Source organism: Myotis nattereri (assembly GCF_964212035.1).
Source record: "Myotis nattereri genome assembly, chromosome: 9".
NCBI classification, from domain to species: domain Eukaryota; kingdom Metazoa; phylum Chordata; class Mammalia; order Chiroptera; family Vespertilionidae; genus Myotis; species Myotis nattereri.
Window position 1 is genome coordinate 2,757,305 of NC_138084.1, and position 15,205 is coordinate 2,772,509.

The following is a 15,205-nucleotide window of genomic DNA, read 5'->3' on the forward strand; positions in this document are numbered from 1 at the left end:
GGGCGAGGCCCTGCCGGGGCCGGCGTGGCCAGAGGAGGGGAGGCCGGCCTGAACCTGGGCCTCGGTGAGGGGACGGGCGAGGAGGCTGCGGCGAGGGCGATGGTCCCGGAGAGAGGGCACCCAGGGGCGGAGGAACTGCGGGTCACAGGTCACCTGCTGCCAGGGGCCAAGAGGGCAGCCTGGGACCCGGCCCCGTGGAACTTTGCAAGGAGCCTGGGAGGGTGAGGCTGTGAGAGCGGGTTCCAGGGGGGGTGACGGGGAAAACTGCTTGTCGGGGTCCCTGCCCTGAGCCCCTGGTACACCCCCAGGTGCTGCCTGTGCCCCTCTCGGCCCCGGTTCGCGCCTGGCGTCACCATCGAGGAAGACAACTGCTGCGGCTGCAACGCCATCGCCATCCGTCGCCACTTCCTGGACGAGAACCTGACGGCGGTGGACATCGTCTACACCTCCTGCCACGACGCGGTGAGCAGCCAGCGGGCTGGGCCAGGCTGGTGTCCACTGCGGCGGCCGAGGGCCCGGGTGCCCACACTGTCCCGGGCAGCAGGCCTCCCCTAGCTGAGCAGCACAGAGGTGGGCCTTCGCCTCACACCCCCGCTGGGGCTAGGACAGCCGTGGGCAAACTACGGCCCGCGGGCCGGATCCGGCCCGTTTGAAATGAATAAAACTATTGAAAAAAAAGACCGTACCCTTTTATGTAATGATGTTTACTTTGAATTTATATTAGTTCACACAAACACTCCATCCATGCTTTTGTTCCGGCCCTCCGGTCCAGTTTAAGAACCCATTGTGGCCCTCGAGGCAAAAAGTTTGCCCACCCCTGGGCTAGGAAGTGGACCCCAACCCCACACCCAGGGTTGGGACTCCCCAGCCTCAGCCTTTGGGAGAAGGAATCCGGGAGGAAGCCGCAAGGCCCTGGGGAGGGCAGCCACCTCCCTGGACGCAGCCGGCAGGGGGCAGCACCTGGGCGGCCTGAGTCGGGAGCTGGGAGGCAGCTGGGCTGTGACCTGGGCCGGGAGGGATCTACCAGGATGGCTGGGGGTGGGGGTGGGGAGGGGGCGGTGGCTGGAGGAGATAGACTCCCTGGCAGGGAAGGCGTGTGCTGAGGGCACCCGCTGCGTCTGGCCCCAGCCCAGGGCTGCTCAGGCTCACGGGCCGCCCTCTTCCCAGGTGTACGAAACCCCCTTCTATGTGGCGGTGGACCATGACAAGAAGAAGGTGGTGATCAGTATTCGGGGAACCCTGTCCCCCAAGGTAGGCTGCCCGCGGCGCCCTGCCCACCACGGGGACCCCTCACAGCCCCTGAGGGATGCCGCTTCCCTCTTCCTGTCCTCAGCCCGCCCTCGCCTGTCCCCTCTCCCCAGGACGCCCTGACGGACCTGACGGGTGACGCCGAGCGCCTGCCCGTGGAGGGGCACCACGGCACCTGGCTGGGACACAAGGTGCCGCCTCGCGGGCCCTGGCCCCCGGCTTCCTCCCCTGCCAGCACGGGGACCTGTCCTGTGGGGGGTGGGGTCCTCCCTGCTGGCTGGGCTCACTGGTAGAGACTGGTCAGAGGGGTGTGGGTTGCTGAGAGGTCCATGGGGCTCACTGGCCAGGACCCCATAGTCCTGCCTGGCCTGGATCCTGACCCAGAAGAGCCCGGGGAGGCAGCTGGGAAGAGAGCCCACTGGTTTCTATAGACATACAACGCTCTGAGCCTCGGCTTTCTCATCTGTGAAATGGGAACGATGTCATGAAGTGCCCACCAGCCCAACAGCCAGGTTGTTATGAGGCCAAAAGGGGCAAGTGGGCAGGACAGGGCCGTGAGCTGCTGGTCACTGTGGTTTGGCTGGTCGCTGAGGGGCCCCCCTCCCTCCCGAGCTCTCCCCCAGCACCGACCTCTGTCCCCCCTCACCCAGGGCATGGTCCTCTCGGCCGAGTACATCAAGAAGAAGCTGGAGCAGGAGATGGTCCTGTCCCAGGCCTTCGGGAGAGACCTGGTGAGGCGCTTTCCATGAGCGCGCCCAGTGGCTGAGCGCCGGGTTGGGGCAGGGGACCCGGTGCTTCTAACGGGGTGCAGGCACCTCACCCAGAGGCCGTTCCCAGTGCAGATGCGACGTCTGGGGGAGGGAGTCTCTCCCGGAGAGTCAGGAAGGGGTGACTTCTGAACCAGGTTCCGAAGGAGGAGTACGGTTTGTTAGGACAGTCTCCCCAGACGTTGCTCTGTGGGGCCCAGCGTGGCTCTTCCTGCCCCGGCGGCCGCCGCACAGGCACCATCAGGCCCCAGGCAGGCGCCTCTGCCGGTGGTCCAAGCCTGACAGCGAGCACGCCCGCGCGGGGGCCGGCTCTCAGGCTTCTCTCGGTCCCAGGGCCGCGGAACCAAGCACTACGGCCTGATCGTGGTGGGCCACTCCCTGGGCGCGGGCACCGCCGCCATCCTCTCCTTCCTCCTGCGCCCCCAGTACCCGACCCTCAAGTGCTTCGCCTACTCCCCGCCCGGGGGCCTGCTGAGGTGAGCTGCGGGCCCGGGGTGCTTGGGCTGGGGCTGGTGGGCCGTCGCTTCTGGTCAGTGGGGGCCTGGGAATGGCCTGGTAAGCGGAGGGCGGGGCTCTGTCAAGTGCCAGGGGGCACCCGGATCTGCCTCGGGCAAAGCCCTGCTGGTGGGAAGGGCGGGGCAGGAGCAGACAGTGCAGCCTGGCCCCGTGCACTCCCCAGGGGGCACTGAGACTAGAAACTGCCCCCCTGAACCCCCCCCCAGCCCCCGCCCCCCCTGAACCCCCGCCCCCCCTGAGCCCCCGCCCCACCTGAGCCCCCGCCCTCCTGACAGTCCTGCCCTCCTGAAGGCCCCGCCCCACCTGAGCCCTCTGCTTCCCTGCAGTGAGGACGCCATGGAGTACTCCAAGGAATTTGTGACGGCCGTGGTTCTGGGCAAAGACCTTGTCCCCAGGCGAGTCGCTGCTTCCTCTCGCTCTCAGCCCCACTGTTCCTCCCTCCTCCCCTCCCTCCTCCGGGCCTCCCTGGGCTCAGGGCTCCCTCACTCAGATGCCTGTCTCCCCGAGGGACAAGGGGCGCCAGAGCCCCTCCCGTGCCCTCGGGTGTCCCAGCCTGGAGGACCCGCCCTGCCTGGCCTCCCCTTCCCTGGCTCGGCCCTCTGCCCACCCTGGGACCCTGGCAGCCTGGCCCTCCTGTTCCAGGGCTGGCATGTACCTGTCCCGCTGCCCTCGCTGCCCCCGCTGCCCCTCCCCCTGTGCCTCTCCCGGCCTCTGGCCAGGCCAGGCTGACGCCCCCTCGTTCCTCTCCCAGGATCGGCCTGTCGCAGCTGGAGGGTTTCCGCAGACAGCTCCTGGACGTCCTGCAGCGGAGCACCAAGCCCAAAGTGAGCCCTCCCGCCCCACCCCTACCCCCCTGGGCCCCCGACTCCGGGCACCTGGTCTGCCGCGTGTGCGCCGCCTGTGCCCCCGCCCACAGCACAGCGGCCCAGCCACGCGTGGCCAGGCTGGGGTGTGGTTGGTGCCAGGGCACCTCAGGTCATCAGAGCTCACCCCCCCCCCCCACGCCTGCCCTGGTACTCGTGGGGAAACTGGGCCACAAGCAGGCAAGGGACTTGCTTTGGTCACACAACAAGTAGTAACTGAGTCAGTGTCCCGCCCCGGGCCCTGGGTCCCGGCACCTGCCCCACAGAGCTGCCCAGAGTCGGGAGGAAGCAGCCCACTCGGGGCTTCGTGTGGGACGGAAAGGCCTCTCCCGAAGCCGCCCGTGGCCCCCGACTCCGGCAGGCGGGCGCTCCCCCGGGGTCGGTGCGGCTCGCTCCGATTTCCCACCGCAGCCGAGCGAGGTGACCCACCCCTGCTCACCCCTCCTCGGGTCTCAGAGGACCCTGTGGCCAGCAGGGGCGGGAGTGCTGGGGCTGCGCCTGGAGGTGGGCAGGGGCAGCCTGGACCGGCGGGTCCTCTGTGCCCCCAGCCCTCATCCCATTTGCCGTCTCAGCCCAGGTTGGACTCTTCCCAGCCTCGGTGCCCCTGGCCCTCTGGCAGGCAGGACCGGGGCCAGGGGCCAGGTGCCAGGTGCCAGGGTGGGCCGGGCAGTGAGGTCCCAGTGACCGTGTCTGCCTGGAGGAGCTTGTGGGGCTGGAGTGGGCTGTCCCTGTCAGACCCCGTCCTGGGCGCTTGTCGGCCCGGAGTCGGGGCTGGGTACCAGCCCAAGGCAGCCAGGCCCCGCAGGTGCAAGTCCCTCCTCCTCGCCGGGCCGTTCCCCGCCCGCTAGATCAGGGGTGGCTGGTCCTCCAGGGCCTTCCCCACCCAGAACCTCAACAATGGCTTACGTCTGCCCCTGACATCTTGGCGGCCGTCACGGCTGCCGTCCAGCTCAGACGCTGCCTCTTCAGGTGGGCACTGCCCTCCCCTCTGCCCGTGGCCACCCCAGCTCCCACCTGTCACCTGTGAGCCCTCCATCTGAGTTCCTCCGTCCCCGCCCACCCAGCCATCCTGCCCAGCTGGCCCGTCTCCCCCTCCCCCTGCAGTGGCGAATCATCGTGGGAGCCACTAAATGCATCCCCAAGTCCGAGCTGCCCGAGGAGGCGGAGGTGACCGCCATGGCCAACACGCGGCTCTGGACCCACCCCAGCGACCTGACCATCGCCCTGTCGGCCAGCACCCCCCTCTACCCGCCCGGCCGCATCATCCACGTGGTGCACAACCACCCAGCGGAGCAGTGCTGGTAGGTGCTGCCCAGGCCCTCGGCGGGAGGTGGGGCCCAGAACCTCGGCGGGAGGTGGCACCCAGACCCTCCTAACCAGGTTGGGAGTGGGGGTGGGGGCTGAGGGCAAGACAAGAGCCAGGATCAAGGACGCAACCCTGCTGGCCAGGCAGACCTGAGGCCACCAGGTCCACGCGCCCCTGCTAAGCCCAGGCAGAGAGCAGAGCCAGGGCAGGGGTCAAGGCCAGGCTGCCGCCCCCCTCAGCTTCTCCCTGGCCCCGTGCCCCTCAGCTGCTGCGAGCAGGAGGAGCCCACGTACTTCGCCATCTGGGGCGACAACAAGGCCTTCAACGAGGTGATCATCTCCCCGGCCATGCTGCACGAGCACCTCCCCTACGTGGTCATGGAGGGGCTCAACAAGGTGAGGCCGGGCGCCGGGCGGGCCCTCAGCCGCAGCGCCGCGAGCTGGGTCTGTGGCCCCCGACTGCAGGCGAGGGTGCGGGTGCTCAGAGGGGTTAGCTGCACCCCCGGGAGGGCTGGGGGGCGCCAAGAGCTGGCTTGTGTCCTGGTCTCTGCACCCTGCTCTGTCGCGTGGCCGTGTCGCCCGTGGTGAGGAGCTGAAGAGACGCCCAGGGCCTGTCCCTAAGGCAGCTGAGCTCCGAGGCCCTGGAGGCACCCGGCACTGACCGGTGCCAGCCAAGCAGGGGCAGTCTCAGCGCCACCGGCCACAGAGGCTGACCACAGGGAAGGAAAACGCGGTCCTGGGGCGAGGCACGGTCGCAGGGCCAGTCCAGGCCTTCCTGGAGGGGGGAGGACCTGGGGTGCAGGGAGTGGGGCCCGCTGGCCTCACACAGCCCTGAGAGGCCTGGCCTGCTGCCCACCCCACATGTGACGGCCGCCCGCCCACCACCAGCTTCCCGTCCTGCCGCAGGTGCTGGAGAACTACAACAAGGGGAAGACGGCCCTGCTCTCCGCAGCCAAGGTCATGGTGAGCCCCACCGAGGTGGACCTCACTCCCGAGCTCATCTTCCAGCAGCAGCCGCTGCCCACTGGGCCGCCCGTGCCCGCCGGCCTCGCCCTGGAGCTGCCCCCCGCAGACCACCGGAACAGCAGCGCCAGGTGATCCTCGCCCAGCCCTGGCCCGGGGGTGTGTGCAGAGCCCAGAGTGTGCTCTCAGGGCACGTGTGTTCCGGGGAATGTGTGCTCTCAGGGCACATGTGTTCCAGGGCACGTGTGCTCTCAGGGCACATGTGTTCCAGGTCACGTGTGTTCCAGGGCACATGTGCTCTCAGGGCACATGTGTTCCAGGGCACATGTGCTCACAGGGCACGTGAGTTCCAGAGCATGTGAGTTCCAGGGCATGTGTGTTCTGGGGCATGTGTGCTCACAGGGCACGTGTGCTCTCAGGGCACGTGTGTTCCAGGTCACGTGTGTTCTCAGGTCACGTGTGCTTCCAGGGCACATGTGTTCCAGAGTACGTGTGCTCGCAGGGCACGTGTGCTTCCAGGGCACATGTGTTCCAGGGTACGTGTGCTCTCAGGTCACGTGTGCTTCCAGGGCACATGTGTTCCAGGGTATGTGTGCTCGCAGGGCACGTGTGCTTCCAGGGCATGTGTGTTCCAGGGCATGTGTGCTCTCAGGGCACGTGTGTTCCAGGGCATGTGTGTTCCAGGTCACATGTGCTCGCAGGGCACATGTGCTTCCAGGGCACGTGTGCTCTCAGGGCATGTGTGCTCTCAGGGCACATGTGCTTCCAGGGCACATGTGCTTACACATGTGTCCCGTGCACAAACCGAGCCCGCACGCTCACACAGCTCTGCACACACATGCCAGAAGGGGCGAATTTGTCCCCTCTGCTCGGTCTCTCTGCCTTGCTGCCACTGCCCCCAGCCTGCCATCTTGAAGCCCACACGGGCTAGTGGGCATCTAAGATACACGGCCCCCTGGTCGCAAACACATAGGTTCACTCAGACCCATTTAGACCCAAACAGATGGACACCCAGGCGCTCACGTACACTCACCGTGTGTGGTTAAGTACATGCACTGAAGCTAACACGGGCAGCTCTAAGCGCACAGCTCCACGCAGACAGTCCCGTGTAGGACACACCAAGACAGAGGCCGAGACGCACACACGAGGACACGCTTGGACAGGCAGCCCTGCACGGGGATGACAGACTGCGCCTGCGCCCAGACCCAGCCACACAGACACGCGTGGCGGGTGACACTTGGGCAGCTAGTGCATACACTGCACATACAAGCAGAGCGTGCACACAGGCTCCCAGACACCCCCCGCAGTTACACACACTCTTTGGGGGGTCCGCCTGCCTCTCTGGGACCCTTTCTGCCCAGGGCGGCCCCAATGTGGCCAAGAGGCTGATGAGAAGGGTGATCCACTGATCCCCGGCCCCACGGGGTCCCTGGCATCTCTCCCGCCTTCTGCGCATTTCCTGAGGCAGCGCATGCCCAGAGGAGGGGGCGTGTGCATTCTCACAGCTAGAACTGCTGCACCCCCCTTCCCCACCTTCCCCACCTTCGTTCACTCCCTGCAGCACATTGACCCAGAGGCTCCAGGGCCCTGCCCAGCAGAGGGTGAGGCAGGAGGGGGGAGGGATAGAGCTCTGGGAGGGGCACAGGGGGTCCCCCATGGTGCAGTGACAGAGCACAGGTTCCAGGGCCTCCAGCCAGCAGGGCACCCTCCCTGGCTCAACCCAGCATCGGCCCTTTTTCTGTCTTGGGTTCTCGTGAGTTTTCTGTTGTTCTTTTTAAAGGGTCCCTGCCCCTAACGGTTCAACGGCGGCTAAATGAACTTGCCCCTCTGCCCCTCCCAGGCTCCCTCCGGCCAGGGAGCTGAGGGCCAGCCTCTGCGCCCCTCCTGAGTCTCGCCCCTCCCTGCCCTGCCCTCTGCAGAAGCAAGTCCCAGTCGGAGATGAGCCTGGAGGGCTTCTCGGAGGGGCGGCTGCTGTCCCCCGTGGCTGCGGCCGCGGCCGCCCGCCAGGACCCCGTGGAGCTGCTGCTGCTGTCCACGCAGGAGCGGCTGGCGGCCGAGCTGCAGGCGCGGCGGGCGCCGCTGGCCACCATGGAGAGCCTGTCGGACACGGAGTCCCTGTACAGCTTCGACTCGCGCCGCTCCTCCGGCTTCCGCAGCATCCGCGGCTCGCCCAGCCTGCACGCCGTGCTGGAGCGCGACGAGGGCCACCTCTTCTACATCGACCCCGCCATCCCCGAGGAGAACCCGTCGCTGAGCTCCCGCACCGAGCTGCTGGCCGCCGACTCCCTGTCCAAGCACTCCCAGGACACGCAGCCCCTGGAGGCCGCCCCGGGCAGCGGGGGCGCCACCCCCGAGCGGCCCCCCAGTATGGGGGCCCACGAGCGGGGGGAGGAGGAGGGGGGCGGCGGGGGGGCGCCCCGCGGAGAGCTGGCGCTGCACAACGGGCGCCTGGGGGACTCGCCCAGCCCGCAGGTGCTGGAGTTCGCGGAGTTCATCGACAGCCTCTTCAACCTGGACAGCAAGAGCAGCTCCTTCCAGGACCTGTACTGCATGGTGGTGCCCGAGAGCCCCACCAGCGACTACGCCGAGGGCCCCAAGTCCCCCAGCCAGCAGGAGATCCTGCTCCGAGCCCAGTTCGAGCCCAACCTGGTGCCCAAGCCCCCGCGGCGCTTTGCGGGCTCGGCGGACCCCTCCTCGGGCATCTCGCTGTCGCCCTCCTTCCCGCTCAGCTCCTCGGGGGAGCTCATGGACCTGACGCCCACGAGCCTCAGCAGCCAGGACTGCCTGGACAAGATCCGGACTCCCAGCCCGCCCGGCGCGGCCAGCGCGCAGGAGGACCTGGCCATCTCGGCGCGCTAGCCCCGGAGCAACTGCGCCGGCGCCTGTGCCAGAGCCGGCGGCTCCCCCAGGGCTCCAGGCGGCTCCCCCAGGGCTCCAGGCGGCTCCCCCAGGGCTCCAGGCGGCTGCCCCAGGTCCCGGCAGCTTTGAGGAGAGGCCCCAGAGGCCCGTGCAGCCTCAGGCCTGGGCACAGCTGCTGAGCTGGGGGTCCGTGTCCCTACCTCAGCCTAGGACCCCCAGAGCCAAGGCAGCTGGCAGCTGGGCCCTCCAGACAGGGGAGGGGTGAGGAGTGGGGAAGAGCCCGGGGCCCTGCCATCTGCCCCCCAGGCCTCCTGGCACCCCTACTCCAGGACAGGCAGTGGCATCCTGACTCCCTTCACTGCCCTCTGGCTGCCCTTCCCCACATATTCTCATCTGTGGTCCAGGCCGGCATCTGTCCTGGCCACCCCCCCAGATCTGGTGCCTGCTGGCCAGCCCCTGGGTGACCCCCACGGGGGCCTGCAGTGCTGTGTATGTTTACAGAAGCTGCTGGGCGGGGCTCAGGGTGTGTCCTGGGCTTGCAAGCCCCCCCTCCTCAGTCATGTGTTCAGTGGCCCCTCTGGGCAGGGCAGGGGCCTGGAGGAGGTGGGGTTAGGACGGCCCCTCCTCTACTCATGTCCCTCACGCCGACCCCTCTGTCGATGGGTCCTGGGCACCCAGGCCTGCCCGCCTGTTCCTTACCTCCCAGCTCGTCTCCACTCCAGGGGTCCTGGTCATTCGAAGGATGGAGGGCACAGCTGGGACCACCCGGGCTGCTGAGCTAGTGCCCTGGGGGGAAGGGGCACCCCCAACCCCTCTTCCTTTGAGGGTCCCATGCAGCCCCTCCACATCACTGCCCCCCAAGCCTCGGCAGCCCAGGCCCTCGGATCTGAAACCAAACACTTCCACTCCCCTCGCCCCTCCTCACTGGCCCGTTGACAGAAAGTGGGACCAAGAGTGGGGCCCGGTGGCACCCGGCTCGCTGCTGGGTCAGGGGCTCTGGGGCTGGCCTGGCGTGGCCTGGGGCCTCCACAGCCCCCCACCCCCCCTTGAGCGCTTCCTCCCCTCGGGTTGAGGACGCAGGGGAGGTAGAGACCAGGCCTTCTCCCAGAGGCTGAGTGGGGGGCTGTGCATGCTCGCGTGGGGCACGTGGGTGCATGTGCATGGGCGCGTGCCGTTCCTGAGGGAGGGGCCGCGGGGGTGCCCACCCGCCTGCCTGCCGCCCCTCCCCCACCTGCCAAGAAGGCAGCCAGTGACCGTGATGTGGCCGGGACACAGGGTGAGCTCAGTTTTGGACGTCACCTGTTCTCCTGGTCTCACCTGCTGCTCAGACCCCTGATTTGGAAAACATACGTGCCAAGGCGCCGAGCATCGCTGTGCCTTCGTCTCCCCGGAGGCATAACCCTCCCCCACACCTGACCCCGGCCCCACCGTGGCCTCCCGTCCGCTTGGCTCCCCATCCCATGATCACTGGTACCTTGGGCCTGTGCCATGACCCTGACCCCGCTCACAGCCGGGACTGGCCCCGACCCTGCCCGCCCTGACCGAGGGGCACAGAGACCTGGAGGGAGCTGGGCCTCCCTCACTCTGTGACTCCCACTCCTCGCCAGGCTCCCAGCCCCTGCCCTGCTGAAGGCCCGCTGCTGGCATAGCCTGGGCCCAGCGCAGAAGCAAGACAAATCAGTGGCCCTTCGAGTGCAAAAGCAGACCAATCAGAAATCAGAGTCACATTCCCACGAGCACCCTGGCCAATGGCAGGGAGCCTTTCGGTCTGGCCTTTCCGCTCCTCCTCCGCCGAGGTGGGCCCGAGACCTCTAAGGGGCGTGGCGCCCACCCGTGCCCAGGACTGAGCCATCAGGGACAGGCTCCCCCCCCCTAAGGCTGCAGCCACACAGGGTTACAGGCTTGGGGCCGGGGCAGACTTGGACTCAGCCCTGGACGCTCCGGGGCCAGCCCACCCCTACCCTGCCCGCCCCCCACGGGTGGCCTGCCGCGTGTCTCTGCCCTCCTCCCACATCACACTCGGGGGGTCTGAGCCACCCCCCTCAGCCCAGCTCGGCTCAGCTTGACCCCTACTCTGTCCCCCAGACCCGCAGCACAAGCTCTCCCGGCCGTGCGCTGGCCTGACCTCCCTCCGGGGCGTTGTTGAGCGCTGACCTCCATATGCAATCGATAGCGAGCAGCCGCCCCTCCCCCCCCCCCCCCCCCCCGCACACGCACTCTACGTGCCATTCTCCCGTGACTTTTTTGTACTTAATGTATGAAAGATCCAAACTAATATTGCTGTACAAAGGAAAGACGAATTAATATAGCCTATTCTATAAATATATCTGTATATACAGGGCTCTGTACATTGTATAGACTGTGTATAAACTGGATGTAGAAGCACGCTGGCTGCCTGCGTGACCTCTCTGCCCAGCAGGTGGGGGGGGGGGGTTGTGGCTGAGGCCAGCGGCAGGGGGCGGGGAGGGGGGACATGTGGCCCTCGCTGCTGCCCAAGCCCTGACCCAGGACCTCACTGAGCGGCCGGCGAGAGACCAGAGGGCTTGGAGCCCTGTTTGAAGGCGGGCCCTGGCCTGTGAGATGGTGCCGGCGGCCTGTCTGACCCCCTGGGAAGAGGAGTCTGGGGCCAGGCTGGTGCCACCCCCTCCCCCCAGGGCTGAGAGCTAGGGCAAGGGACAGGGACTCCACTCCCCGCCCCCCCCCATCCAGGTACGCAGGGGCCCCTGGAAGTCTTTTCTGATGGCTCCTCCGGGCGCGTGCAAAGTCCCTGGCCGGGACCAGGGAACTGGCCATCCTGGCTGTGGGACAGTAGGACCTGGGAGCAGCTGCAGGACCCGGAGGGGAGGCACCTTGGCCTCCTGCCAGCCCCAGGTCCCGTCCTGCCCGCTCCACACACCAGGTGGCGCTGCTCCTCCAGTCGGTCCCACCTCCAGGGGCAGTTGGGCCCGGCACTGACCCAGCCAAGCTTTGACCCCACCTTGACCTTCTCCTTTTCCTTACACTGTGCACCCTCCTACCCTGACCCTTGAGCCCAGAGTGACCCTACTTGGTGGTGGGGGCGGGGGCGGGGGTGCCCCTGAGCACAAGAGGAAGCTAAGGCTAGAGAAGGGCAGAGACCTGCTCAAGGTCACTCAGGTGGTAAGGTCAGACCTGGACCCAGGACCCGACCTCCCAGCCTAGGGCGCGGGCCTCCACCCTCACCTAATGGTTTCCAGAGGTTCTTCCCACCCCGTGGTCTCACTTGGTTTGTAAAATGAGCCTCTTCCATTAGTGGGGCAGAAGCAACTGGGGGCCAGAGAGGTTCTGTGACTTGCCCTGGGTCACACAGCAGAGTGTGGCATAGGGAGGGGTCTCAAGAGGGGCCATTCTGGGAGGGTCTGGAGGAGGCACGCTGCCTCCCAGTGCCCACTCCGGACACTCAAATGGTCTCGCCCGGGAGGAAGGTGCGCGAGAGCTTAAGGGCCCCAGACCCAGGTGTGCCCTCTCACCCTAGTCAAGGGAGGCCGTGCCCCTGGCCTCACTGACTGTCTGTGTTCCAGCTCACCACCTTTGGGCTTCCTCTGTCCAATGGGAGGAGGCCAGGGCTGTAGGGCCCATGGAGGCCAGGAGGCCCGTGGGAGGGAGGCCTGGCCAGTGGACTGAGCCCCACCCGCTCCTGGGCTGGCCTCCAGCTGGTTACTCATTAACCTTAAGTCCCCGCCCCCCTTTCCCAGGGCTGCCTTCCTTCGGCTGCCTCCTCCTGGCCCTACTGCCGGGGGCAGGCCAGCACTGGATGCCGCGGCCGGACCTGGAATCGTCAAAAGTACCATTTATCGATCACTTCCCTGGTCCTTGGCCTGCACTGTGAGGCGGGAATAAGGGGCTGGTTTACAGATGAGGCTTCTAAGGACCAGAAGGCAGGCCTTGGAGGATGGCGGAGCCTCGGCTGACTTCTGGGTCCCTCACGCACTGTGGCTGGGTGGGGAGCGGGTGCAGGTGGGGACTCCTCTCCATGGATGGGCCCCTCATCCATGCAAGGATGCAAGGCTCTCTCGGGTGCCCTCATGAGCCCCAGCCACTGCCCTGCCCCCCTTCCCCGCCCCCCGCTCTGCCCCAGCTGGGTGAGTTGGGAGATGGTAGCTTTAACTCTTGACCGAGCCCTCAAATCTGAGTCATTCCAGCCACCCCTTTTCCCAAGCCCAGAGCTGAAATCCCTGGACAGTTGCTCAGTGGCCTCATGGAGTCGGGGGAGATGGCAGGGCCTGAACCCCTAGCCAGGCCAGCAGCCACGGGATTAACGGGAGGTTCCATCCTGCCCCATCCCGCCTCAGGGCTACCCGAGACAGTATCCCAGCCTCAGCAGGTGGGTGCTGGGAATAAAACACACGCGTCTCCCCGTACCCCGCCCCTGATGACCAAGACAGCGGCCCGGCTCAGCTCAGGGGACGGCCCTTCGACGGACACGCTGGGCCACGCGGGATGGGACCGCAGGGCCTGGGGGTGGGGGCGGCTTATGAAGAGGCTGGTTTTCCGGTTGGTCCGGCAACTCCTAAACCAAGTTCATTTTTTAAAATCGCAGGGCGTAGCTGGGTGTCTACTTCGCCCGCAGGCCAGCCTGCCGGGTGGGGGAGAGCCTGGGGGAGAGGCAGAGCCGAGAGTAACCATTGTCTTCAGGGAGGCTGCAGCGGGAGAGAGACCTCTGGGGGGGTGTATCAGCAGGCAAAGAATAGGCGCCTCAGTGTGGCCCTCCCCCCTCAGCCTGCCCTGCGGGGGGAGCGCACACACAGCTGGGGCCGCCAGCAAACCCCGTTCTATATATGTAAGCGCAACAGCCTGCGCCCCCGGGACAAAACCTCATTGTGAGGCACCCGCCGCCTGGGCGCCCCTCCCCCAGCCCCAGAACTGTCATGGCATTGACCCTCCTCGGTGGCCACCAGGGGCCTGCTGACTGGGCCACATCTGGGGCTCAGGCACCGGCCGCCCCTCCCCCCTGGCTGGTCACTGAGGCAGGGGTGGGGGGTGGGGGGGGGTGGACGGTCAGCCTCGGTGGGAGCAGCGTCCAGGCTCTCACCCCAGCCCCTCCGGGCGGCCCAGCTCGTCCCCACTCTCCTGCTCTGGGGGCCACCGGCTGGCAGAGCCGAGAGCTCCAGGCTGGCTAGGCTGGCACCCGGACCCGCGCCAGGCCCTCCCAGCCTCGGGCCGCAGTTTCTGTCCCGCCGTGTGGCAGGGCGGTGAGGTGGGACGGTTTTCAGCTCGGACTTGCAGAGCCCGAGAGGCTGCGAGCGGAGCGGAGCCCTTCCGCGGCGACATGATTCCCTGGCTCTGAGGTTCAGGAGTCCCTGCTTCCGAGGCCCCGGGGGTCGAGGATTTTGAAGTTTGAAAATGCCGTTGTCCAGCCGGGCAGGCACGGTTGGTTCAGTGGCTGAGCGTCGACCTGTGAACCAGGAGGTCACAGTTCGATTCCCGGTCAGGGCACAGGCCCGGGTTGCAGGCTCGGTCCTGGGGGCGTGCAGGAGGCAGCCCATCCATGATTCTCTCTCATCACTGATGTGTCTGTCTCCCTCTCCCTCCCCCTTCCTCTCTGAAATCAATAAAAATATATATTTTAAACGAAAATGTCGTTGTTCACTCATTCAACACATATCTGTTGAGCATCTGCTCTGTGCCAGGTATGTGCTTGGTGCCGAAGCTACAGCTACGATTAAGCCAGAACAATCCCTCCCCCTCACAGGGCTTCCGACCTAGAGCAAGAACAAACACTCAGTAAAACTCTCACAGCGGGAAGGAAAGGCCTCGCCAGGGGCAACTGCTGGAGGCAGGGTGTCAGACGGGAGATGTGGGAGCTGAGACCTGACTGCTGAGAAAGAGCCAGCCATGCGGGGACAAGCATGATGGGGAGCTGGAACAGCATGTGCCCAGCCCCCGCGGCAGGTGTGAGTGTTGGCGAGGAGGCCTTGGCGGCTGTGACTTAGTGAGCACCGGAGAGAAAAGTAGGCGCTGAGGTCAGGGGTACAGACGGGGGCAGACCCAACGAGGCCTTGGGAAGCAGGGCGAGAGGGTTGGCTATTGTTCTGAGTGCAGAGGGAAACCACGGGTTTTGGCAAAGGAGTGACATGACCTGATGTACGTTTTTAAAAGGTGATCTGGAGGGATTGTGGGGATCCATGAGGAGGGGGGCTGTGCAGTAGGCAGGAGAGATGAGGGGGCACCCAGGGTGGAGGGAGGGGATGAGAGAGGCGGGTTTACCTAGGACTCCCCGGGAGGTAAAACCTCCGGCCGCACCCTACCACACGGGGCAGCAGTGACAGAGGGCAGCTCCCAGGGTCGCCAGGGTCCGGCTCTCAACGCTGGCATTGACCTCATCATCCGGAAACGCTTAGAGCAGTGGTCGGCAAACTTATTAGTCAACAGAGCCAAATATCAACAGTTACAACAATTGAAATTTCTCTTGAGAGCCAAATTTTTTAAACTTAAACAATCTAGGTAGGTACATTGTTATTAACTTAATTAGGGGACTCCTAAGCTGGCCTTTGCTAAAAACGTCCTCAATCTGATTGAGGTACGTTCCCCGAGGTCGACCCCTTCCAACTCTCCCATCCACACCCGTCTTGTACACTTGTTTCGTCCATCTCCTTTCCGAAAACCGACTTCCGCGCATGGGCCACGAGGTTTCAATCCCACTGTACGTGCGTGCCCGCACGTGGT

The 15,205-nt window shown here is 66.1% G+C and overlaps 1 protein-coding gene across 1 annotated transcript in view; it reads left to right on the forward strand.

Moving 5' to 3' along the window:
• Positions 1-10,898, forward strand: part of DAGLA (diacylglycerol lipase alpha) — a 59,796-nt gene extending 48,898 nt beyond the window's left edge. The window contains exons 10-20 of the mRNA XM_081098971.1: positions 309-462; positions 1,168-1,251; positions 1,362-1,439; positions 1,899-1,979; positions 2,349-2,491; positions 2,858-2,926; positions 3,283-3,355; positions 4,499-4,695; positions 4,966-5,095; positions 5,606-5,793; positions 7,582-10,898. Of these exons, the coding sequence (XP_080955097.1) occupies positions 309-462; positions 1,168-1,251; positions 1,362-1,439; positions 1,899-1,979; positions 2,349-2,491; positions 2,858-2,926; positions 3,283-3,355; positions 4,499-4,695; positions 4,966-5,095; positions 5,606-5,793; positions 7,582-8,521 (2,137 nt within the window). The 3' untranslated portion in view covers positions 8,522-10,898. The remainder of the gene's footprint in view (positions 1-308; positions 463-1,167; positions 1,252-1,361; positions 1,440-1,898; positions 1,980-2,348; positions 2,492-2,857; positions 2,927-3,282; positions 3,356-4,498; positions 4,696-4,965; positions 5,096-5,605; positions 5,794-7,581) is intronic.
• The last annotated feature ends 4,307 nt before the right edge of the window (positions 10,899-15,205 follow it).